At 46.6% G+C, this 27,539-nt stretch overlaps 1 protein-coding gene across 1 annotated transcript; it reads left to right on the forward strand.

The window, feature by feature from the left end:
- The first annotated feature begins 23,945 nt into the window (after positions 1–23,945).
- Positions 23,946–25,644, forward strand: LOC149460698 (uncharacterized). Its single transcript, XM_089679343.1, has one exon. It carries the CDS (start codon positions 23,956–23,958, stop codon positions 25,096–25,098), a length of 1,143 nt encoding a protein of 380 aa, XP_089535469.1. The 5' UTR covers positions 23,946–23,955; the 3' UTR covers positions 25,099–25,644.
- Positions 25,645–27,539: the final 1,895 nt, after the last annotated feature.

The following is a 27,539-nucleotide window of genomic DNA, read 5'->3' on the forward strand; positions in this document are numbered from 1 at the left end:
TGTCTGCTGTCCAAGTAAGATGAGTGCACATTGCAGGCCGGAGTCTTCTCTTCATCATCCTGCTGGTCATTGATCATCAACATAATGGAGGAGTTTATTTTTTTAATTACTTTTATTTTTCCTTCATGTTCTTTTTTTCAATTTTGATGAACAATTACATTTTGTAAAATGCAATAAAAAAATAAAAAGAATCACTTTACATTTAGGGGTCCATTCATAAAAGATGTCATAACAATTTATCTGGCATGAGTGCGTGTCCATTCCTTCTGTGTGACTGGGGGAATGATGGCTGTTATTAGGATATTTGCTGGTCGAATGATCTCCATTGATTTAAAATGGAAAATACCACATGTGCCACTAGATAGAGAGTATTGCTAAAAAACATAGCGCCATCTAAAGGCCAAATGTGGTATTTTCCATATTAAATCAATGACTGGTTGAATATTGTTGGTTTATTGGACTTTTGTCCTTCTATGTCTGATGTACTCATACCTGCAGGAGTATGATCTCAGGGATTAGTATGACACCGTGCCTGAAGAAAAAAACTAACTACCTAAAGAACATTTGTTGGACAAACGTGATGATCATTCATCCGCCATGACAAATTCTGGACATACTTTAACACAGTGACTTCTTATGATCATCAGCTCCATCTAGTGACCAAAATGGGGGATTTTTCCTAAAATGAACTCAGAGTAAAAATAAAACAAAACTGCATTCTGGCCACTAGCTGGAATAAATCAGAGTATGAAATTATTATTATTATACAGGATTTATGGCGCCAACAGTTTGCTCAGCACTTTACAATATAATGGGAGACAATACAGCAACAATACAGATCAATACAAGAGGGATAGGAGGGCCTGATCCTCAGAGCTTACAATCTAAGAGATAAAATACATCCAATATTCATCACAGCTGGGCGAATGCCGGTCACATCTGTTCAATTAAATATTTTTTACAAATAGAATGCAAAATCTCCCACCACAAAATATACTCAGCCAATGAAAGGTCAGGACTCCATTGTTATTCTTCTTCTGCCATCAATGGCCAACCCGGTCCCACACTTCATCCATGTCTTTGGGGACATCTGATCTCCTTATGAACTGTTTCTTCCATGATGAAGATCAGCCATGGAGTATATCTGAGGTGTATATCAGGGTGTGCTTCTTCCCCACATGATAGCTGGGATGTCCAGCAACATTCATCTAGAAAACATTTCCCACACTCAAGGCACTAATACACCTCCAGGTTGTGTGGGACCCCTGATGTACAGGAAGACAGGACTTCAGTGAGAAACATTTCCCTCACTCATGTCCGGAACGCGGCTTCTTCCCCTTGTGAGATCTCTGATGTCCAGAAAGATAGGACTTCTGTGAAAAACATTTCCCGCACTCAGGACAGGAATACGGTTTCTCCCCTGTGTGCAATTTCCGATGTTTGTAAAGATCAGACTTCTGTAAAAAACTTTTCCCGCACTCAGGACAGGAAAATGGCTTTTCCCCTGTGTGAGACCTCTGATGTCTGTAAAGATTGGACTTGTCTGAAAAACATTTCCCACACTCAGGACAGGAATACGGCTTCTCTCCTGAGTGAGATCTCTGATGTGTGTCAAGATGGGACTTAAATGAAAAACATTTCCCACACTCAGAACAGGAAAGTGGCTTCTCCCCTTTGTGAGATCGCTGATGTGTGTAAAAATCTGAAGTGTCTAAAAAACATTTCTTGCACTTAGGACAGGAATACGGCTTCTCAACCGTGTGATATCTCTGATGTCTGTTCAGACTGGACTTCCATGAAAAACATTTCCCGCACTCAGGACAGGAATATGGCTTTTCTCCTGTGTGAGATCTCTGATGTTTGTGATAAAAGGACTTGTCTGAAAAACATTTCCCGCACTCAGGACAGGCGTATGGTTTTTCCCCCTTGTGAATCCTTTCATGTGTGACAAGATCTGATTTTACTACAAAACATTTCCCGCACACAGAACAGGAATACGGCTTCTCCCCCTTGTGAAACCTCTGATGTCTGTAAAGTTGGAACTTTCTTAAAAAACATTTCCCACAGTCAGGACAGGAGTGCGGTTTTTCCCCCGTGTGACGCCTTTGATGGGTGACAACATCTGATTTTAGTACAAAACATTTCCCACACTCAGAACAGGAATATGGCTTCTCACCTGTGTGAAACCTCTGATGTCTGTAAAGTTGGGACTTCCTTAAAAAACATTTCCCGCACTTAGGACAGGAATACGGCTTCTCACCTGTGTGAGATCTTATATGGACATTAAGACCATATTTAGAACGGAAACCTTTTCCACACTCAGTACAGGAGAAGCTCTTCCCTGTTGGAAGGCCGGCCCGGTCCCGCATAGTCTGAGGTTCCTCAGGATACGAGGAATCCGATGGTCCATCTACACTGGGTGGGGCCTGATGGACATTGGAGGGAGGCGGGTTTTCTCCTAGAATATACTGTATGATGTCCTCATCTTCTACTTTCCATTCTGGAGACAAAGTGAGACAATCCTCTGAGGTTTTCCTCATCTCCCGGCCATGGACTAAAATACAAAGACAAAGAGGATTACTAGACAGAAGCTGATTGGTTTCCCCAAACAGGACTCCGCCCACATCAGGCAGCTTGGTCTAGATGGGTGACTTCCATCATGACTTTGTACACGACTTTCCAGAAACATGATGCTACTTCAAAGCAAACATCGAAGGGATTATAAAGTCCCAAGCACATTCCATTCACACCTGAGCATAGCCGAAATGTAAGTTCCCACTGTGACAGACCCAACCGGGACATGGGCTTTTGGAGGGGACTACAGGCTGGCCTCTTGCCTACTGACCATGGCCCTGGTGTCTGAGGGGGCTCTATTCTTTGGTGTGTGCCTGGGGGGACCTTTGGAGTAGCTTACTTGGGACTCAAGTCCATATCTCCCCAAAACACACAGACTCTGAGAACTGGAGGACCAACATACAGATTTGGGGTCCCTGTCCCCAAACTAGAATTGACTGTTTTCAATCCCCCTCCTTCCTAGACTCAGAGACTCTAAGAAGATGTTGATATAATCAGTAAAACAACCTGATGCTGAGGACTCTTGCTGGAATCTGTTTATTAAGGTGTGATGTGTCTTTCTCCCAGTGTGTGCCTCCTAGGTGTGCATTGTTAATGGAGTCACCTATTGTTTGTCTGTTGGGAAGTCCTTCTGGAGGTGCCTACATGATAGGATTAGACCGATGTCAGCTTCACCTCATTATCTAACCAGCGTGGGATGTTTACCCTGATGGAGGTCCTTCTGGAGGTGCCTACATGATAGGATTAGACCGATGTCAGCTTCACCTCGTTATCTAACCAGTGTGGGATGTTTATCCTGATGGAGGTCCTTCTGGAGGTGCCCACATGATAGGATTAGACCGATGTCAGCTTCACCTCGTTATCTAACCAGTGTGGGATGTTTATCCTGATGGAGGTCCTTCTGGAGGTGCCTACATGATAGGATTAGACCGATGTCAGCTTCACCTCATTATCTAACCAGTGTGGGATGTTTATCCTGATGGAGGTCCTTCTGGAGGTGCCTACGTGATAGGATTAGACCGATGTCAGCTTCACCTCGTTATCTAACCAGTGTGGGATGTTTATCCTGATGGAGGTCCTTCTGGAGGTGCCTACATGATAGGATTAGACCGATGTCAGCTTCACCTCGTTATCTAACCAGTGTGGGATGTTTATCCTGATGGAGGTCCTTCTGGAGGTGCCTACATGATAGGATTAGACCGATGTCAGCTTCACCTCGTTATCTAACCAGTGTGGGATGTTTATCCTGATGGAGGTCCTTCTGGAGGTGCCCACGTGATAGGATTAGACCGATGTCAGCTTCACCTCGTTATCTAACCAGTGTGAGATGTTTATCCTGATGGAGGTCCTTCTGGAGGTGCCCACGTGATAGGATTAGACCGATGTCAGCTTCACCTCGTTATCTAACCAGTGTGGGATGTTTATCCTGATGGAGGTCCTTCTGGAGGTGCCCACGTGATAGGATTAGACCGATGTCAGCTTCACCTCGTTATCTAACCAGTGTGGGATGTTTATCCTGATGGAGGTCCTTCTGGAGGTGCCCACGTGATAGGATTAGACCGATGTCAGCTTCACCTCGTTATCTAACCAGTGTGGGATGTTTATCCTGATGGAGGTCTTTCTGGAGGTGCCCACATGATAGGATTAGACCGATGTCAGCTTCACCTGGTTATCTAACCAGTGTGGGATGTTTATCCTGATGCAGGTCCTTCTGGAGGTGCCCACGTGATAGGATTAGACCGATGTCAGCTTCACCTCGTTATCTAACCAGTGTGGGATGTTTATCCTGATGGAGGTCCTTCTGGAGGTGCCTACATGATAGGGTTAGACCGATGTCAGCTTCACCTCGTTATCTAACCAGTGTGGGATGTTTATCCTGATGGAGGTCCTTCTGGAGGTGCCTACATGATAGGATTAGACCGATGTCAGCTTCACCTCGTTATCTAACCAGTGTGGGATGTTTATCCTGATGGATACTATTTGTTGGCACTGCCCCTATTTCTGGAGTGTATAAAAACTGTATTTCTGTTCAGTAAAGTCGTTCTTGTTTGACATCTAAGCTAGTCTCGTCTAGTCTTGGGTGCAATGCCCGGCTACAATACCTTGGGCCTATGTCCTGGAGGTGAGGAAGTGGTTCTATGATGGAATCACCCATTTGGGGTGATAGGCATTCCGTCACATTTAGTGACAAGCAGTGGGATGTTTCCTGCAGTCTGGGACATCCAAACCACCACTGGGATCTGAGGTCCGGTTAGCAGAAGAGGAGAGGTATGGACACCAGCCGCCATGGAAGAGGAATACGTAAGGAGGGTGCAAGAGATGCGGATGCAGCACAGAGGACCGGTGCCAGTGCAGGTCCTGCAGGGATGAGATGACTCTGTCCGCTGGCAGCTGTGGAAGGAAGAGCTAGACTGAGAGCAGCGCTGCCAAGGTAAGTCTCCTCTCCATCCAGGACAGGTACTGGTCGCAGTATGAAGTGCGGGTGCTGTTATTGGGGGAACAGCTGCACAAGGAGTGGACAGTTGGGTTAAGAAGGCTGGTCCAAGCAGAAATGCTGCTGATTGAGAGCTTCAGAGCCTTCCGCTGGCATGTAGCCCAGGGGTGCCCTCGGACAGAAGACAACAGCCTGATGGAAGGCTTTGGCTATGATGGCTTGGGGCTGTTGTACTGGAGGCTGTCACAGGATCCTGACTTCAGGACTGATCTGGAATGGCATTTGGAGGAAATCATGGATTACAGGGACCAGATGCTGAACATCTCAGAAGTGCGCTGGGCACAGGAAGATATGGAGTTTCTAGGCCTTCAGGAATGGGGGGTGGAACAAGCATATAAAAGACTGCTCAACAAAGCTCATCAGTATGGCCAACACCCATGGATGGGATGGATTATGAGTTACCCACCGAAGTGCTGCAAGCCGGTGCCCTGGATTTTCAGCAATTCCAGAGACTGAGGATTTATTAGACTTTTCTGCTAAGGAGGAACAGCCCAGATTACACATAAAAAACACACACAAAAAATAAATGGGAATATGTGTTTATGCTACATTCAGGTGAGAATGGGATATACTAGGGAGAAAGTTTTTAGAAAGCAAGGATGACCAGGGAGAAGAGGTCAGGGTTAAAAAAAAACAAAACACATCATGCTTCAGAAGTAGCAGAAAATGTGCAGCAATTAAGAAAAACACAACGTACTGGTGATATTACATTGAAGTCTATGGGAGTTGTGCTGCATAAGAATTAGGGCAGCACAGTGGCTCAGTGGTTAGCACTTCTGCCTGGCAGTACTAGTGTCGCCGGTTCAAATCCCAACCATGGCACCACCTGCCTGTAGTTTACATGTTCTCCCTGTGCCTGCATGGGTTTCCTCCGGGTACTCCGGTTTCCACCCACACTCCAAAGACATGCTGGTAGGTTAATTGGCTCCTGTCTAAATTGTTCCTTAGTATGTGTATGTATGAATGTAAGTTAGGGACCATAGATTGTACACCCCTTGAGGGTTTTGGACCGATGTGAATGTAAAGCGCTGCGTAAGTTGATTGCACTATATAAAGTACCTGAAATAAATAAAATAATATAAAATTGCAGTGACTCATGGCACATGAGTGAGGATGGGGGGGAGAACAACCAAGATGAAGACTGGACTGATCCTGAAGACCACCATCATTGGGGTATTGACTCCTCCCTCATTATCACTTTCTGTTTAAGGGTCCAAAGTTGTAGGATGTTATCACATTATTATCACCATGTAAAAGTCTGTGCTCCAATCACATCATCCGATATAAAATGTCCAGCTGGGAGGAAATGGGTGTAAAATAATGTATTGTACAGCTTTTTATATAGGATACAAATATTAGGGTAGTACAGTATATAGTGCAGGGGTCAGGAGTATGTAATGTGCAATATAAATTATACAGTGTAAGGGTCAGACTGCACTCTGGGGTCTTGACTTGGGTCTGAGACTATACAGTCATATCCCTCCACCCAGAACAGCCAGCTGAGCACAGAGCAAGGAACCCTGGGACATTGCTCTCTCAGTAAACTTGCTAGACCCACTAATGGGGAAGCAGATACAAGACTCACACCCCAGGTGTCTAGGTCTAGTAACATTTATGGTGAAAATCAACATTTTGCTGCCAGCTGAACCCCAGAACCTCCATAAATCCAGTCTAGAGACATAAATTGTGTCTGCAGCACAGAGAAGGAAGATTATCCGAGAGAAATCCAGGAATACAGGACGGGGAACACAGCTCAGGAAAGTGACCAGGGGATTACAGGCTGATATCACCCAGTCCCCGCCCTACTCTGGACCAATCAGTGAGCAGTATGGGTGGAGGAATGGATTTAGTGTTCATGACCCACCTGTGCTGATCTCTGTAGGAGTGTCCTCCTCTATAAATGTCCCCGTTATTCCATCCTCCTCCATAGACTGCTGATCATCCCTCACATACGCCTCTTCTTCTTCTGCTTTCACCTCAAATTCTATATTTATCAGATCTTCACTCTAAATCAAGAGACAGATCAGCAATAACATCTGTAAAATATAAGCTTTAATATTGTGACATCAATTAAAACTTTCATATCATCTATAAAATATATTAATTCACAGAAAATATCAACACATCACCTTTACAAGTCCATGTTCTAGATTCTCCATCCCACCAACCTTGTAATGGTGAGGGATGGTGTGACCTTCCTGTGTGGAATCCCGGGAATACAGAGGACGGGGACATCTCTCTGGTGGGTTCCTGGTATTAGGTGGCTCCATCATATCCTTGTGTCCTTCTGAAAACTCCTCCATCACTCCATACTCCTCATCCTCCTCTTTATACTCTTCTTTAACATCAATATTATCATCCCCGAGGATTCCACTCTGAAAGATATAATAAAACATTCATTGTAACAAACATGCTGTGTATAAATCACAACTACCAATAATTGTCATCATCTACCTGATGATGGTGAGGGATGGTGTGACCTTCCTGTGTGGAATCCCGGGAATACAGAGGACGGGGACATCTCTCTGGTGGGTTCCCATGACTGGATCCATCTGTAGGAAACACACACACTGACTGAATCCATTGTTTCTATGTGTTTATCAGATGATGGGGGATCTAGGTGGATCCTCCGTACTGCTCTCTCCTTTACAATAAAGTCTCCTCTTACCCGGTGATGTGAGGGGCGGCTGATTGTCCATCATGACGTCCTTGTAGAGATCCTTGTGTCCTTCTAAATACTCCCACTCCTCCATGGAGAAATAGACAGTGACACCCTGACACCTTATAGGAACCTGACACACACAATGATACAGTCACCATCCAGACACATCCCTTGTCTGTTACTGGAGAATGTCCCAGAATTCCCGGCACCGCTCACCTCTCCTGTCAGCAGCTCAGTGATCTCTCTGGTGACTTCTAGAATCTTCTTCTTCTTTCTCTCTTCTATCAGGGAGGGAGGTGGAGGCAATGTGATGTCATATGATCTCCAGACTTCACAGGAGGAAAACTCTACATCTGAACACAAATAGTCACATCAAATGAAATTCCCAGAATCCTCCTCACCTCTCCATTCAGGTCTCCATTTTATTAAAGCCCCACTTCAGGCTGAGGTATAATTTCCCCCCACAGGACCCCCACACTACGCAGGGTATAAGGAATTCTGACGTCATTACACACAACACAGGACCAACAGTTCTGTTTTGCTTATGAGGAGGCCAAGGGTCCCCACATCCTAAGACCATAGAATAAAAAGAAAGGAGCCAAATGGAGGGACATTGGGAGGAGGGGCTGTGAGGTCAGTGTGATGTCATAGGATTCTCTGACTCCGGATGGAGGGACATTGGGAGGAGGGGCTGTGAGGTCAGTGTGATGTCATAGGATTCTCTGACTCCGGATGGAGGGACATTGGGGGGAGGGGCTGTGAGGTCAGTGTGATGTCATAGGATTATCTGACTCCGGATGGAGGGACATTGGGGGGAGGAGCTGTGAGGTCAGTGTGATGTCATAGGATTCTCTGACTCCGGATGGAGGGACATTTGACTCTGGATGGAGGGACATTGGGAGGAGGAGCTGTGAGGTCAGTGTGATGTCATAGGATTTTCTGACTCTGGATGGAGGGACATTGGGGGAGGAGCTGTGAGGTCAGTGTGATGTCATAGGATTCTCCATCCCTCGCCATTTATAAAAGTGGTATAATCCTTTGATATAGACTGATGAGGTGAGAAAGTGATTGGTGGGAAAGGTGACACCTCTCCACAATGAGGAGAATGTTCCGGCCCCGGAAGTGGGGGAATGTTCTGCCCCTGAAGGGGTTAATCTGGGTTCCCACACTATATATGTGTGTATCATCATCTGCTGGAGATAAAAGACGTCACAGTGACTATGGAGGAAGAGGACGGACGTGACTATGGAGGAAGAGGACGGACATGACTATGAGGAAGAGAATGGACGTGACTATGGAGGAAGAGGATGGACATGACGGGGGGTTACTTGGTGTAAATAGGAAATAACATCTTATTACCTCCTCTGCTGCCACTTCCACCAACGTCTCCTCTCTGCTTCCTCCCAACTCACCTCTCACCCAAAACTTCCTGTTTGTATCTGACATCACTTCCTGTCTGTGCCTGACATCACTTCCTGTCTTCCAGAGAGACTTCCTGTGTGGGTAGAAGTGAGATCCCCACCTTGTGGAGCTCAGAGGAACTGCAGCCCCGAGCAGCGTCTGGTAGTGTGACCCCGGCCTTGTGCTGGGTGTGTATGGACTGTAGATCCTTGTGTAGGGAGGAAATGACTCCTATCTGTGACTGCTGTAACCTGCTGACTGGCATCTCCTGTGAAATCTGACACTTGCACTGGATACACACAAGGCAGTCAGGGATTTCAGCCCCTCCCTTCTCCTCTCAGACTGTAATACAGAGAGAGCCAATCAGAAGAGGTATTAAAGGAGCCAATGACAGGGACTTTCTCAAGCAGGAGGTGCAGCTGCAAAGCATTGTGGGATATGCAGTCCTGAACAGAAATGGCCTGATAGGCTGATATGAGGGATGGAACTACAGAGACCAGCATGCTTAGTGAGAGCAGAGTGAAGGACTCCATCTTGTTTTTCCTGAGGGGAGGCAGTCTGCATGTGGCAGGAGACAGTCTGGACCTGGCAGAGAAGTGCTCAGGGTCAGTTCACTCCATGTTTAGGTATCTGCATCAGTCAGGGAACATCCAACCAGAGAGATGTGGCCTACAGTACAGTGCCTACACCGACAGTGTGAAGGGCTCATCGTGAGGTGACCACAGGAGCCGGTCATTTCCAGGACCATGGTTTGGGTCTTAGTCCCAGGATCTGGTGAGAGGGATTTTGCCCCCTGGCAGATGACAGGAACACGGCACACAGAGACATAACACTTCTCCCATACTCACCAGGCACTGGGTTGTGTAGATGGCTCTGCTATACAGACACAGTGTTTGCTTTGCTATACAAATCCTGCCACGGGATTACAATGATACTTTACCATAGGAGTGTAAGTGCACCAATGAAAGTGTCTCGCTGAAGACCCCAACATTCATCCTGTTACCAAGAGACTGAAGTTACTGGTGCCATACGGGCACGCGCATGCGTATTCAGGCCTCTATATTGCATGGTGTGGGAGGGAATAGCTCTACCTTGGAAAGTAGCTATGAAGCATCAGTTGGGCGCAGTGTTTGCCTATTGGGCTTGTGGTGTCGGGGGTTAGAAGGGAGAAGTCTGACACCACAGAGAGTCATCCTTCTGCTCTCCTCCTGCTTGGACATCATAGAGCTGAGTTTATGTAAAGGGGTTTAGACCCACTTTGAGGGCGCCATGTAAGTGTTTCCTCTGCTCTTGGGGTTATTCACGGTTGGAATCCCCTGAAAGCAGCCTGAGTGTAAAAGTGAGTTATATTGCTTCCGGTCTCAGGATTTGCTGTTCTCTGGATTCACCGAACGTATACCTGTTGTTCATGTTTATTACTTCCCATAGAGGTCTTACAGTAAAGCTGATCTCTGTGTTTATTATACCGTGTGTGCTTTTCATTGGTCCTTGTACTTCACTATTGTCAGGGGTGTCAGTTGGGGCTGAGACAGTTCTTGGGGTTGGGAGGCAGAGTGCTGGAGTGAACAAACTTACCCTCTTTGGGGGGATCGCTACACTTATAGAGGGGTCACCTCCACTCCCACCAAGGGGGCAGAGATATACTGCCTAGTCCAGCCTTTCTCAGCCAGGGGTCCTCCAAAGGTTTCTCGGGGCTCCTTCAGCAATGAACAATTCCTGTGTGAATCTGTCAGATTACAAGTCCCCATTATCTGGGTAAGGGGGTGTCAATCATCGCACGTCCCTGACATTTACAAATCTAGAGAAGAGTTTTAAATTGCCAACAAATTACATTTCCCTCCCAGATTCACACTCAGCCGATGCGGGGCCGCTGCATTTTTCGAAGTCCTGCTTGTCACATTTTTAGTGCAGGTTTGGTGTGGTAAAAAAAAAGCCACACAAAAAATGCACCTCCCCATTGAAATCAATGGAAAACATGGCAAACCACATCAAAAATGCACCTGCCTTGTGTTTTTGGTGCAGTTTGTGAGTCACTTGCATTGCCTGCACTTGTTGGGGTCAAAGAACAGCCTCATTCACTTCAATGGGTCACATTCAGCAGGAGCTACACCCATCAAAAGTGACATCTTGGGGATAATTCCTGCTGTGACTGCGAAGACAACCATCACTACTGGGATATGTGTAGACACTGCCCACTGCCTCTGCAGATATAGGGGGCAGTAAAAGTTCAGCTCAACTGTGAGGTCTAACAATATAAAGGAAAACTCTGCTTCAAAACTAAATAAGTGTGGGGTTCCCCTTTAATATCCATACCAGACCCTCATCCAGCATTAGGAGAAGTATGAAGATGAAGGGGAACTCCACTTCAAAATGAACTAATGATAACACGGTGTTATCTTATTGACAAATGGTGGGTCCCCCATATACCCCAGTAATGGTTGGCTCCCCCAAACTCCATTGTAATGGTGGGTTCCCCCGCACACCCCAGCAATGGTGCCCCCCCACGCACACACCCTGGTAATGGTGAGCCCTTCCGCACACTCCCAGGTTATGATGGATTCCTCCATACACATAAGTAATGGTAGGTCCCCCTGCATAGCCCAGCAATGGGGGTTTTCCCCACACACCCTGGTAAAGGTAGGTCCCCCCACACACCTATGCCATGGGCCCATTAGCACACCTAGGATTGACACAGGGGGTGATGCCAGTTAGAGGGGTGGGAGATTAGTGAACATTCTCTCCTGGATCCCCCCTTCCTTCATTGAACATTTACTCCTGGATTTCCACTTCCCATGGTGAACATTCACTCCTGGATTTCTCCCTCCTGGAGTGAGCATTCGCTCCTGGATCTCCCCTTCTTTCAGTGAATGTTCACTCCTGGATCCCCCTTCCTTCAGTGAACATTGACTGGTGGATATCAGAGGATGGGGAGACGTCAGAGGTCCATCATATGACAGGAGAGACATCAGAGGTCCATCAGCTTCATCTGAGAATGGGGAGACATCAAAATGTCCATCAGTTTCATTGTAGAACAAGGGAGTCATCAGAGGTCCATCAGCTTCATCAGAGGATAGGCATACATCAGAGGTCCATTAGCCTCATTGGAGATGGGAGACATCAGAGGTCCATTAGCTTCATCAGAGGACAGAGGAGACATCAGAGGTCCATCAGCTTCATCGTAGGACTAGGGAGACATCACAGTTCCATCAGCTTCATCAGAGGATAGGCAGACATCAGAGGTCCATCAGCTTCATTAGAGACAGGGGAGACATCACAGTTCCATTAGCTTTATCAGAGGACAGAGGAGAAATCAGAGGTCTATCAGCTTCATCAGAGGACAGGGGAGACATCAGAGGTCCATCAGCTTCATCGTAGGACTAGGGAGACATCAGAGTTCCATCAGCTTTATTGGAGGACGGGAGTCATCAGAGGTCCATCAACTTCATCAGAGGATAGGCAGACATCAGAGGTCCATCAGCTTCATCGTAGGACAAGGAAGACATCAGAGTTCCATCAGCTTTATTGGATGACAGAGGAGTCATCAGAGGCTGTCACAGATCCCACCCACATGCACACGCCCACAGCGACTTGCTAACCGAGGCCTGCATGTCTGGCCATGACTTGGTGTAAAGAGGGAATGAGGGGGACTTATTTTGTCACAGTCCGCACTACCTCTCCTCTCATATTAGGACCCATGCAGTTTATGTTGTCTATATGGAGGAGGTGTAGGGTTAGATTCATCCTAGGCTCTAAGTGTTCCCCCTTGACCAACATCATTTTTAATCCAAGTCTCCCAGATGGTCTGGCCATTGGTCGAGTCCATCCTTGGGCTGAGGTTAATCTATTCCAATTGTGACATTTGGTCAATCCCATAATTCACAACCTTAAATCCTTCCCTGACATTCAAAAAGCTGCTCGCATTCCACCCCATCAGTATTTTATCTGCAGATACAACACATTTTTGCCTCCAAAGCCTCTTCTCTGACTCTTGAACAACCTACCCCTTTAGAGCATATCTGCATCCAAGGCCCACACCACCGGGACATCATTTCCGCTACGTATACATTGCTTGTAGATGTCGCCCTTTTTCTATTGGTTCTCCCCTTTATATGTGTAAATGGTCCCGTTTCCTTCAATGTGATATTGGGTTGGATCAATGGAGTAGGATTTGGGAGGCCTCTTCTAAATCTTCTATGTGTGTAATGTGTACAGAAAATCCTTCTAAGACCCCCATGTTTTGGTATCGGACCCCTGAGGTTCTCCATGATAGTAACCTGAATGTTTCCTCTGTTTGCTGGTGTTGTGGGACGGAAACTGACACTCTTTTCCACATTTTTTGGGATTGCCGGTCCATTGCGCCCTTTTGGAGGCGGTCCTTACCCCATTGTGGTTACTTCTGTGGGCTCCTGTCCCTTTTGAGCCCATTTACTTTCTGTTGGGTCTACCTTTTTAGGGTCTCTCTAAATATGAACGGAAACTTTCCACCTACATGAGGGCAGCCAGGAGAACCATTCCCATGCATTGGCTGTCTTCTATGTCCCCCATGTTACCGGCACTGATGAAGGTCAGAGCAGAAATGAGAAAGTTGGAGTACCTACCTGCTTTACACCCTGCTACTGTCCCTGCGCTGGAGGCAGTTCAGGACCCACGGGACACCTATGACACCGATCTGTCTGCTCCGATCGTTTGTGATTGATGGCCATGTCACTGTTTTGTATTGACATTGTATGTTCTTATGTACCTCTCATCTATGAGCTGCTTTATCAGCCTTCTCTCCCTCTCTGCTTTTATTTTACATTTACCTTTGTGACTGCTTGTTGTAATGTGTCACATAGAGAGGGAAATGGGAGCTAATAGGCTGCAGGAGATCTGCTGAGACATAGAGAGGGAAATGGGAGCTAATAGGCTGCAGGAGATCCACTGAGACATAGAGAGGGAAATGGGCACTAATAGGCTGCAGGAAATCTGCTGAGACATAGAGAGGGAAATGGGAGCTAATAGGCTGCCGAGACATAGAAAGGGAAATGGGTGCTAATAGGCTGCAGGAGATCTGCCGAGACATAGAGAGGGAAATGGGTGCTAATAGGCTGCAGGAGATCTGCTGAGACATAGAAAGGGAAATGGGAGCTAATAGGCTGCAGGAGATCTGCTGAGACAATGAAATGTGTATGAAATGGATGGATGTGCAGACACTCCCAGAAGATGATGTCATTATGAGTGGATTGATATATATTTTTGCATTGTCCCCCCCAGAAGGATCAGGTTTGGCGGGATCGCTCTCATTAGCTATACATTTGTATTTTGTGTTCTGTGTTTGTAAGACTTTTCTATATGTAATAAGAGATGTTTGTTGAACAGTTGGTTACATAAGAGTTACATTTATTTCTTCTTCCTTTATTCAGTAATGTTTCATCTCCCGTAGTATCCCTGTAAGGTACATATTATACAGGAAGGGGGATTATGGGATGGATCTCGGGGCTGCAGTTCCTCTAATCTCCACAAGGTGGGGATCTAACTTCTATGCAGATAGGAAGTCTCTATGGAAGACAGACAGGAAGTGATGTCAGGCACAGACAGGAAGTGATGTCAGGCACAGACAGGAAGTGATGTCAGGTACAGACAGGAAGTTCCAGATCAGAGGTGACGTGGGAAGAAGTATAGAGGAGACGTTGGTGGAAGTGGCAGCAGAGGAGGTAATAAGATGTTATTTCCTATTTACAACAATATATATAAATCTGAGGCTCTTTTATGAATGTTGGGGCTTTAAAAAAATTAAAAGAGTTTTATAGCAATTTAAATGTGTAATATATGTAACATTGTTCTGTTTATCTCCTCCTCCCCTCCCCCGCCTGTCTCCAGCACTGCACCCTGGGACTAGCAGGGAGGGGAGAGACCTTGCAGTGTAATGAGAATTGATTGGCTGCTCCTCAGAAAAGGGGAGTGTCCGGCTTATCCTTTCTCCCTTTCACGCCCAGAGCCATTTTTTGCACACGTTTAGAAAATCATTTTAGGCCTGAAGATGACATAAAACCCCCAAAATATCGATTTTCTGAAAGTAGAGACTTTAGAGAATAAAATAGCGGCAGTTCTAATTTTTTATGTCACAAAATATTATCACAAAGTCTAGGAAATGCCAAATTTCATTAAAAAAATACACTTAAGCTGATTTCAGGGCACAAAAAGCAATAAATGACCCATTTATGTGTAAAAATATAAAAGCCGAGGTTGCAGCGAGTAAATAGATATCCAACATGTCAACCCTTACGTTGTGTGTGCTGAAATGGTGACAACCTTTAGTCCCGGTATTATCTATAGGGGACACATTTATAGCCGCTTCTAGGTCATCAGTATAGAGTACGGAGGAGGTCTGCTCCTAGAATTATCCTCTCATTCTGGTGTGACCGGCGATATGTAACGTGTATCACAATCAATGTTATCACGTGTAGGGGCTCCAGCGTGTGCTCTTACGTTTGGGTGCGCATATGTAGGGGTGGGGGGCCTCAACATTTTTTAAGGGGAGGAGTTATGTACTTGGGTGTAACTTTAATTGTTTACAATTAAAAAAAACATTTTTACTTAAGGGGACAAAGTCCTCTATGAAATGACTTTTGATGACAGGTTCTCTTTATTGAGACATCCAGGGTCTAAAAGACCCCCAATGTCTCCCCTGTACTCCATTGGATGTAATGTAGAGCACATCGCACCGCATTACATTCTTTGCCGTCCTCGATGGTCGGGAAATCTGTCATAACATCACTTCTGGGTCAGGACAAGAAGGGAGTGAATGTGTCCGCTCTCCTCCGTCCCCTCTACCCTCCGACACCTGCTGACCCGGGCCCACAGATGGGCAAGCAGAGCCGGGGAAGCATAGTAGGTACAGGAGAGGTTCACACACACGGGGTGGCAGAGGCAGGCACCTGAAAGGAGAGCCCTGCGGCTTGCCCTCAGCAGGGATAAAGATTAAACACAATACTTGCCCGGCCCCCAGAACTACATATCCCGGGTGTCGGGTGATGTAAAGTGACCATCCCTGCATGATGAGCCGACATTGACCTCACAGCGCTGCCTCAGAGCAAACTAGTCATAGGAAGGATCAGATTTATCATTCCTTGTCTGCAGATCTAATACTCATCAAAACCAGTTCAGAGACCAAACAAACCCAACAGAGAAAAGGGGCTCCGGACCCCAAAATTGTAGTAAACACTAAACAGTCCAAACAAAATGTCTTCCCATGGGGGGAGTAGTCCTTACATGTCCAGCAACCCTCCTATTCCCCCCTCACATCCACATCCTATTATTGTGTGACCAATACCATCCAAATCATTCTTACTTTCATTTCCCAAAGTTATCCGTCTACAAGGAGACCTGTATAGATCACATGATGGCACCAATGAGGATGGAGGAGGACCGGAGTCACATGACTGAGAAGATACTAAACCTCACCCTGGAGATCATCTACCTGCTGACCGGAGAGGTGAGGAGGATTCTGGGAGGTCACATGACATCACTCTCATCTCTATTAATAAAACACAGACCTGACCAGAGAGGTGAGGAGGATTCTGGGAGGTCACATGACATCACTCTCATCTCTATTAATAAAACACAGACCTGACCGGAGAGGTGAGGAGGATTCTGGGAGGTCACATGACATCACTCTTGTCTATTCTGGTCAATAGATCATTTTATTTTTGCACACATTTAGATGATGTCAGGTGGTTGATATTGTTTTATTTGTCTCCTGATCTGTAGGATTATGTTGTAAAGAAGAAGTCTAGTGGGGAGCCAATCTCAGGAGGATGGAGCAGAACCCAGAGCCTCACCATGGTGCCTCCATCTCATTCTCTGATACCTGAGAGGGAGAAAGAGCAGAAGATTCTGGAACTGACCACCATGATGGTCCATCAGCTGACAGGAGAGGTGAGCGGTGCCGGGAATTCTGGGACATTCTCCAGTAACAGACAAGGGATGTGTCTGGATGGTGACTGTATCATTGTGTGTGTCAGGTTCCTATAAGGTGTCAGGGTGTCACTGTCTATTTCTCCATGGAGGAGTGGGAGTATTTAGAAGGACACAAGGACCTCTACAAGGACGTCATGATGGACAATCAGCCGCCCCTCACATCACCGGGTAAGAGGAGACTTTATTGTAAAGGAGAGAGCAGTACGGAGGATCCACCTAGATCCCCCATCATCTGATAAACACATAGAAACAATGGATTCAGTCAGTGTGTGTGTTTCCTACAGATGGATCCAGTCATGGGAACCCACCACAGAGATGTCCCCGTCCTCTGTATTCCCGGGATTCCACACAGGAAGGTCACACCATCCCTCACCATCATCAGGTAGATGAGGACAATTATTGGTAGTTGTGATTTATACACAGCATGTTTGTTACAATGAATGTTTTATTATATCTCTCAGAGTGGAATCCTCGGGGATGATAATATTGATGTTAAAGAAGAGTATAAAGAGGAGGATGAGGAGTATGGAGTGATGGAGGAGTTTTCAGAAGGACACAAGGATATGATGGAGACACCTAATACCAGGAACCCACCAAAGAGATGTCCCCGTCCTCTGTATTCCCGGGATTCCACACAGGAAGGTCACACCATCCCTCACTATTACAAGGTTGGTGGGATGGAGAATCTAGAACATGGACTTGTAGAGACTATGGGCTCCAATCACAAAGCGGTATCTTCCCGTTTCCCAGTATGTAGTAAGATGCTGCATGCTGTTTTTTAGTAGTGAATCCTGCGGGTAATTTACCACTGGTGTCCATAGCAACACTTGTAAATAGCTTGTTGTTAAGGAGAGGGCAGCCGCCAGTGTCCCCAACAACCAGTAAACAAGAAGCGGACGGCAACCAAGTTCCCCGCTGACAGCTGTGACAGGTCTGGTATGGATGTTGAGGGGAACCCCGATGCCAAAATAATAAAATTAAAGGCGTGGGTTCCCCTCCAAAATCAATCCTTAGTGAGTGCCCACCTTCCTCCTGAACCATACCAGGCCACATCCTCAACATGAGGTGGGTGCTTCAGGTCAGGGGCACTCTGCCCTCCCAAAAGCACCTTGTCCCAATGTTGATGGGGACAATGGTCCCTTCTTCACAACCCTGGGCTGTGGGTGGCGGAATCTGGATGCCACCTTTAACATGGAGGCCCCCAGATGCCAGCCCCCCCCACAATGTAAATTAGTATAGAGTACATAGTACCCCTATTCATTCACCAAAAAAAGTAGTGTAAAAAAACACTGGAAGAAATGTTTAACAAAAATAAAGAGAAATATCCCCCTGATGTAGATCCATCGATGATCCAATCACAATACTCGCTGTCATTGTTGAAAAAAACAAAGCTCCACTCCTGACGTCTGACAGCTCCGCCGCCTCCCACTTCCGAAAAAACTAAGGAGTGCTACCACCCTGTGACATCACTGGGGGGCCTTGCCCTCTTGCAACATCACCAATACAACATGCCCCGGTCAGTGGCGTCACCAATACAACATGCTGCGGTCAGTGATGTCACCAATATAACATGCCCCGGTCAGTGACATCACCAATACAACATGCCCCGATCAGTGACATCACCAATACAACATGCCCCGGTCAGTGATGTCACCAATACAACATGCCCCGGTCAGTGACGTCACCAATACAACATGCCCCGGTCAGTGACATCACCAATACAACATGCCCCGGTCAGTGACATCACCAATACAACATGCCCCGGTCAGTGATGTCACCAATACAACATGCCCCGGTCAGTGACATCACTGAGTGGCACCGTCCCTTAGTATATTTAGTGACAGGAGGCAGCAGAGCTGTCAGACAGAGGGGAGTCTTCATTGGGAGCGGAGCTTTTCTTTCCGAGTCAGCGGTGACAGCGAGCATCGTGATTGATGATGGATCTACACCGTGGGGACATTTTGCTTTAGTTTTCCTTTTTTAATAAAGGACTTGTCAAAAACTGCCTGCTGTATTTAACAGAATACTTTTTTGGGGTGAATAATTAGGGGTACCATGTACCCCATACTCATTCACATGGGGTGAGGGATCTGAGGGCCCCCTTGTTACATTTTGTAAGTCTCCTGCCTGCAAACCCCCACAGCCACTAGCCTGGGTTGTGGGGAAGAATCCCTTGTCCCCATCAACATGGACAAGGTGCTATGAGGGAGCAAAGCCCCCCCCCTGCCCCAGAGCATCCACTCCATGTTACGGGCATGTGGCCTGGTATGTTTCAGGATGGGGGGGTCACTTGCTCATCACCCCCATTCCTGACCTGCTGGGCTGCATGCTCAGATAGGAGTCTGGTATGTATTTCTTTCATTTTGGCAAGGGGTCACCCTAAAAATCCATACTAGACCCCCCCAAAGGGGGAATCCTATGCTATTTTCTTCATATTTCATTGCCGGTAATTCGTTTTTTTATATTTATCGGTTGGTTAGGACGTGGTGGCCGCTCACTCCCTAGCAACCATGTTGTTTACTGGTTGTTAAGGATGCCAGCGGCCGCCCACTCTTTACCAAGCAGTACACATTTCCTGAATGCCGCATGTCTCCACCACTAATTAATGACCGCATGCATTTCATTCTTTATTTCCTTCTGTGAATGTAACGCCTGTTCATGCGGTATTTACTGAGCGTGTTCAGTGTTTGTGGTCAATACCGCAACACGGGATAGGAAATGGACAGTTTCAGGATGGCATGCGGTATTTAGGGGAAATGTACCCACATATCACATGTGATCTGCTTCTGTGAAGGGAGACAATGTGTGGATGTTGTGTGTGATGTCACAATCATAAATCTTACATTTTACAGATGATATTTTCTCTCATTTCCTTGATTTAGAGTGGAGATCCAATCGATATAGAATTTGAGGTGAAAGCAGAAGAAGAAGAGGCGTATGTGAGGGATGATCAGCAGTCTATGGAGGAGGATGGAATAACGGGGACATTTATAGAGGAGGACACTCCTACAGAGATCAGCACAGGTGGGTCATGAACACTAAATCCATTCCTCCACCCATACTGCTCACTGATTGGTCCAGAGTAGGGCGGGGACTGGGTGATATCAGCCTGTAATCCCCTGGTCACTTTCCTGAGCTGTGTTCCCCGTCCTGTATTCCTGGATTTCTCTCGGATAATCTTCCTTCTCTGTGCTGCAGACACAATTTATGTATCTAGACTGGATTTATGGAGGTTCTGGGGTTCAGCTGGCAGCAAAATGTTCAAGTTGGATGGATATCATATCCCTCCTTATGTATTATACATGGAGATCATATCCCCCTTATGTATTATACATGGAGATCATATCCCCCCTTATGTATTATACATGGAGATCATATCCCCCCCCTTATGTATTATACATGGAGATCATATCCCCCCTTATGTATTATACATGGAGATCATATCCCCCCCCTTATGTATTATACATGGAGATCATATCCCCCCTTATGTATTATACATGGTGATCATATCCCCCCCCTTATGTATTATACATGGAGATCATATCCCCCCTTATGTATTATACATGGAGATCATATCCCCCCCCTTATGTATTATACATGGATATCATATCCCTCCTTATGTATTATACATGGAGATCATATCCCCCCTTATGTATTATACATGGAGATCATATCCCCCTTATGTATTATACATGGAGATCATATCCCCCCTTATGTATTATACATGGAGATCATATCCCCCCCCTTATGTATTATACATGGAGATCATATCCCCCCTTATGTATTATACATGGAGATCATATCCCCCCCCTTATGTATTATACATGGAGATCATATCCCCCCTTATGTATTATACATGGTGATCATATCCCCCCCCTTATGTATTATACATGGAGATCATATCCCCCCTTATGTATTATACATGGAGATCATATCCCCCCCTTATGTATTATACATGGAGATCATATCCCCCCTTATGTATTATACATGGAGATCATATCCCCCCTTATGTATTATACATGGAGATCATATCCCCCCTTATGTATTATACATGGAGATCATATCCCCCCTTATGTATTATACATGGAGATCATATCCCCCCTTATGTATTATACATGGAGATCATATCCCCCTTATGTATTATACATGGAGATCATATCCCCCCTTATGTATTATACATGGAGATCATATCCCCCCCTTATGTATTATACATGGAGATCATATCCCCCCTTATGTATTATACATGGAGATCATATCCCCCCTTATGTATTATACATGGAGATCATATCCCCCCTTATGTATTATACATGGAGATCATATCCCCCCTTATGTATTATACATGGAGATCATATCCCCCCTTATGTATTATACATGGAGATCATATCCCCCTTATGTATTATACATGGAGATCATATCCCCCTTATGTATTAACGTCCACCGCCACCCCTCTGTCCAAGTGTACCACGTCCACCGCCACCCCTCTGTCCAAGTGTACCACGTCCACCGCCACCCCTCTGTCCAAGTGTACCACGTCCACCGCCACCTCTCTGTCCAAGTGTACCACTTCCACAGCCACCCCTCTGTCCAAGTGTACCACGTCCACCGCCACCCCTCTGTCCAAGTGTACCACGTCCACCGCCACCCCTCTGTCCAAGTGTACCACGCCAACAGCCACCCCTCTGTCCAAGTGTACCACGTCCACCGCCACCCCTCTGTCCAAGTATACCACAACCACCGCCACCCCTCTGTCCAAGTATACCACGTCCACCGCCACCCCTCTGTCCAAGTATACCACGTCCACCGCCACCCCTCTGTCCAAGTATACCACGTCCACAGCCACCCCTCTGTCCAAGTATACCACGTCCACCGCCACCCCTCTGTCCAAGTATACCACGTCCACCGCCACCCCTCTGTCCAAGTATACCACGTCCACCGCCACCCCTCTGTCCAAGTTTACCACGTCCACCGCCACCCCTCTGTCCAAGTATACCACGTCCACCGCCACCCCTCTGTCCGAGTATACCACGTCCACCGCCACCCCTCTGTCCGAGTATACCACGTCCACCGCCACCCCTCTGTCCGAGTATACCACGTCCACCGCCACCCCTCTGTCCGAGTATACCACGTCCACCGCCACCCCTCTGTCCAAGTATACTACGTCCACCACCACCCCTCTGTCTAAGTATACCACATCCACCGCCACCCCTCTGTCCAAATATAGCACATCCACCGCCACCCCTCTGTCCGAGTATGCCACGTCCACCGCCACCCCTCTGTCCAAGGATTTTAGTACTTCCAATCTAACCTGTTTCAATATGGTTCAATCTCAGCTCACCTCTACATGTTTTCTACAGTAAACATTTAAGTTTCCACTGATTACAGAATACGAATACTGTGAGTCCTGACCCCTGCACTATATACTCTATGTTGTACATTACATACTCCTGACCCCTGCACTATATACTCTGTTGTACATTACATACTCCTGACCCCTGCACTATATACTCTATGTTGTACATTACATACTCCTGACCCCTGCACTATATACTCTATGTTGTACATGACATACTCCTGACCCCTGCACTATATACTCTATGTTGTACATTACATACTCCTGACCCCTGCACTATATACTCTGTTGTACATTACATACTCCTGACCCCTGCACTATATACTCTATGTTGTACATTACATACTCCTGACCCCTGCACTATATACTCTATGTTGTACATTACATACTCCTGACCCCTGCACTATATACTATATGCTGTACATTACATCCTCCTGACCCCTGCACTATATACTCTATGTTGTACATTACATACTCCTGACCCTTGCACTATATACTATATGCTGTACATTACATACTCCTGACCCCTGCACTATATACTATATGCTGTACATTACATCCTCCTAACCCCTGCACTATATACTCTATGTTGTACATTACATACTCCTGACCTCTGCACTATATACTCCATGTTGTGCATTACATACCCCTGACCCCTGCACTATATACTCTATGTTGTACATTACATACTCCTGACCCCTGCACTATATACTCTATGTTGTACATTACATACTCCTGACCCCTGCACTATATACTCTATGTTGTACATTACATACTCCTGACCCCTGCACTATATACTCTGTTGTACATTACATACTCCTGACCCCTGCACTATATACTCTATGTTGTACAATACATAGTCCTGACTTCTGCTCTCCCCCTCCCCCCACTGCTATATATACACATAATATGGATTCTCTTTTGTTACACCCATTTCCTCCCAGCTGGACATTTTATATCGGATGATGTGATTGGAGCACAGACTTTTACATGGTGATAATAATGTGATAATTTTCTCCAAATTTGGACCCTTAAACAGAAAGTGATAATGAGGGAGGAGTCAATACCCCAATGATGGTGGTCTTCAGGATCAGTCCAGTCTTCATTTTGGTTGTTCTCCCCCCATCCTCACTCTCTGACCTCTGGTGGGGCTCAGTCCCGCTGTTCTTCATGACTAAATCATGGACTAAATAAGGAAGTGCAGTACTTCTTGTGTTGGGAAGATGGCGATGAGTGATAGAGGGGGTGGGGACCCTCGTCCTATAATCCCCTCATCACTGTCCCTCCTATAAAAGACAGTTCTGGTTGTTTCCTCACTCTCTGACTAAGGTCCATGAATAAAGAAATGACCTGGTAGGAGATCAGAGGAGCCATTTCCTAGTTCCCTTGAGGGTAGAATGGTAAGCTCCTCAGAGACCAAGCTGCCTGGTGTGGGCGGAGTCCTAGTTTGGGGGAACCAATCAGCTCCTGTCTAGTAATCCTCTTTGTCTTTGTATTTTAGTCCATGGCCGGGAGATGAGGAAAACCTCCGAGGATTGTCTCACTTTGTCTCCAGACTGGAAAGTAGAAGATGAGGACATCACACAGTATAGTCCAGGAGAAAATCCGGCTCCCTCCAATGTCCATCCGGCACCACCCAGTGTAGATGGACCATCGGATTCCTCGTATCCTGAGGAACCTCAGACTGTGCGGGACCGGGCCGGCCTTCCAACAGGGAAGAGGTTCTCCTGTACTGAGTGCGGGAAGAGGTTCCGTTCTACATACCATCTTAATGTGCATAAAAGATCACACACAGGGGAGAAGCCTTATTCCTGTCCTGAGTGCGGGAAATGTTTTTCACAGAAGTCCAGTCTTTACACACATCAGAGATCTCACATAGGGGAAAAGCCGAATTCCTGTCCTGTGTGCGGGAAATGTTTTTCATTGAAGTCCAATTTTCACACACATCAGAGAACCCACACGGGGGAAAAGCCATATTCCTTTCCTGAGTGTGTGAAATGTTTTTCAGAGAAGTCCCATCTTTCCAGTCATCAGCAATCTCACACAGGTGAGAAGCTGTATTCCTGTCCTGAGTGCGCGAAATGTTTTTCAGAGAAGTCCAATCTTCACACACATCAGAGATCTCACACAGGGGAGAAACCATATTCCTGTCCTGAGTGCGGGAAATTTTTTTTAGATAGGCCCAGTCTTTCCGAACATCAGAGATCTCACACAGGAGAGAAGCCGTATTCCTGTTCTGAGTGCGGAAAATGTTTTTCAGGCAAGTCCACTCTTAATATGCATCAGAGATCTCACACGGGGGAGCAGCCATATTCCTGTCCTGAGTGTGGGAAATGTTTTTCACAGAAGTCCCATCTTTATACACATCAGAGATCTCACACAGGGGAAAAGCCATATTCCTGTCCTGAGTGTGGGAAATGTTTTTCACAGAAGTGCAATCTTTACGCACATCAGAGATGTCACACGGGGGAGAAGCCATATTCCTGTGTTGAGTGCGGGAAATGTTTTTCAGGTAAGTCCAGTCTTAATAAACATCAGAGATCTCATACGGGGGAGAAGCCGTATTCCTGTTTTGAGTGCGGGAAATGTTTTAAACAGAAGTCCCATCTTTGCAGTCATCAGAAGTCTCACACGAGAGATGATCTATTCTTGTCCTGAGTGCGGGAATTGTTTTTCACAGAAGTACAATCTTTCCAGACATCAAAGATCTCACACTGGCAGAAGCCATATTCCTTTCCTAAGTGTGGGAATGTTTTTGAGCTAAGACCAATCTTTCCATTCATCAGAGATCTCACACGAGTGAGAAGCCACTTTCCTGTCCTGAGTGCGGGAAATTTGTTTCACAAAAGTCCAGTCTTTAAAAGTATCAGAGATCTCACATGCGCGGAAGAAGCTACTTTCCTGTCCTGTTTGCGCAAAATGTTTTTCACGGAAGTTCAATCTTTACACACATCAGAGATGTCACACGGGGGAGAAGCCATATTCCTGTCCTGTGTACGGGAAATGTTTTTCACAAAAGTCTGATCTTTACAGACATTAGAGATCTCACACGGGGGAGAAGCTGTATTCTTTTTTTGTGTGCGGGAAATGTTTTTTTTAGAAATCTGATCTTTCCAAACATCAGACATCTCACACAGGGAGAAGCCATACTCCTGAATGTGGGAAATGTTTTTCATATGCAGGTGAAACTTAAAAAATGAGAATATGGTGCAAAAGTTCATTTATTTCAGTGCAGCAACTTAAAAGGTGAAACTAATATATGAGATAGACTCATTCCATGCAAAGCAAGATAGTTCAAGCCGTGATTTGTCATCATTGGGATGATTATGGCTTACAACTCATGAAAACCCCAAATCCACAATCTCAGAAAATGAAAATATTGTGAAAAGGTGGAATAATCTCGGCTCAAAGTGTCCTACTCTAATCAGCTCATTCAGCCATAACACCTGCAAAGGGTTCCTGAGCCTTTAAATGGTCTCTCAGTCTGGTTCAGTAGGAATCACAATCATGGGACAGACTGCTGACCTGACACCATCACTGACACCCTCCATAAGGAGGGAAAGCCTCAAAAGGGAATTGCAAAAGAAGTTGGATGTTCCCAAAGTGCTGTATCAAAGCACATTGATAGAAAATTATGTATAAGGGAAAAGTGTGGAAGAAAAAGGTGCACAAGCAGCAGGGATGACCGCAGCCTGGAGAGGATTGTCAGGAAAAGGCCATTCAAAAGTGTTGGGGACTTTCACAAGGAATGGACTGAGGCTGGAGTCAGTGCATCAAGAGCCACCACACGCAGATGGATCCTGGATATGGGCTTCAAATGTCGTATTCCTCTTGTCAAGCCGCTCCTGAACTACAAACAACGTCAGAAGCGTCTTACCTGGGCTAAAGAAAAACAGGCCTGGTCTGCTGCTCAGTAGTCCAAAGTCCTCTTTTCTGATGAGGGCAACTTTTGCATATCATTTGGAAACCAAGGACCCCGAGTATGGAGGAAGAATGGAGAGGCCCAAGGACCCCGAGTATGGAGGAAGAATGGAGAGGCCCAAGGACCCGGAGTATGGAGGAAGAATGGAGAGGACCAAGGACCCCGAGTATGGAGGAAGAATGGAGAGGCCCGAGGACCCCGAGTATGGAGGAAGAATGGAGAGGCCCAAGGACCCGGAGTATGGAGGAAGAATGGAGAGACCCAAGGACCCGGAGTATGGAGGAAGAATGGAGAGGCCCAAGGACCCGGAGTATGGAGGAAGAATGGAGAGGCCCAAGGACCCGGAGTATGGAGGAAGAATGGAGAGGCCCAAGGACCCCGAGTATGGAGGAAGAATGGAGAGGCCCAAGGACCCCGAGTATGGAGGAAGAATGGAGAGGCCCAAGGACCCCGAGTATGGAGGAAGAATGGAGAGGCCCAAGGACCCCGAGTATGGAGGAAGAATGGAGAGGCCCAAGGCCCCCGAGTATGGAGGAAGAATGGAGAGGCCCAAGGCCCCCGAGTATGGAGGAAGAATGGAGAGGCCCAAGGACCCCGAGTATGGAGGAAGAATGGAGAGGCCCAAGGCCCCAGAGTATGGAGGAAGAATGGAGAGGCCCAAGGACCCCGAGTATGGAGAAAGAATGGAGAGGCCCAAGGACCCCGAGTATGGAGAAAGAATGGAGAGGCCCAAGGACCCCGAGTATGGAGGAAGAATGGAGAGGCCCAAGGACCCCGAGTATGGAGGAAGAATGGAGAGGCCCAAGGCCCCCGAGTATGGAGGAAGAATGGAGAGGCCCAAGGACCCCGAGTATGGAGGAAGAATGGAGAGGCCCAAGGCCCCCGAGTATGGAGGAAGAATGGAGAGGCCCAAGGCCCCCGAGTATGGAGGAAGAATGGAGAGGCCCAAGGACCCCGAGTATGGAGGAAGAATGGAGAGGCCCAAGGACCCCGAGTATGGAGGAAGAATGGAGAGGCCCAAGGACCCCGAGTATGGAGAAAGAATGGAGAGGCCCAAGGACCCCGAGTATGGAGGAAGAATGGAGAGGCCCAAGGACCCCGAGTATGGAGGAAGAATGGAGAGGCCCAAGGACCCCTAGTATGGAGGAAGAATGGAGGGGCACACACTGCAAGATGC

Source organism: Staurois parvus, unplaced genomic scaffold, assembly GCF_062004578.1.
Source record: "Staurois parvus isolate SC_StPar_1 unplaced genomic scaffold, SC_StPar_1.0 ptg000222l, whole genome shotgun sequence".
NCBI classification, from domain to species: domain Eukaryota; kingdom Metazoa; phylum Chordata; class Amphibia; order Anura; family Ranidae; genus Staurois; species Staurois parvus.

Bases quoted from the DNA above. Each gene is read 5' to 3' on its own strand.
- LOC149460698 (XM_089679343.1), top strand. From the start codon at position 23,956: ATGAGGAAAACCTCCGAGGATTGTCTCACTTTGTCTCCAGACTGGAAA.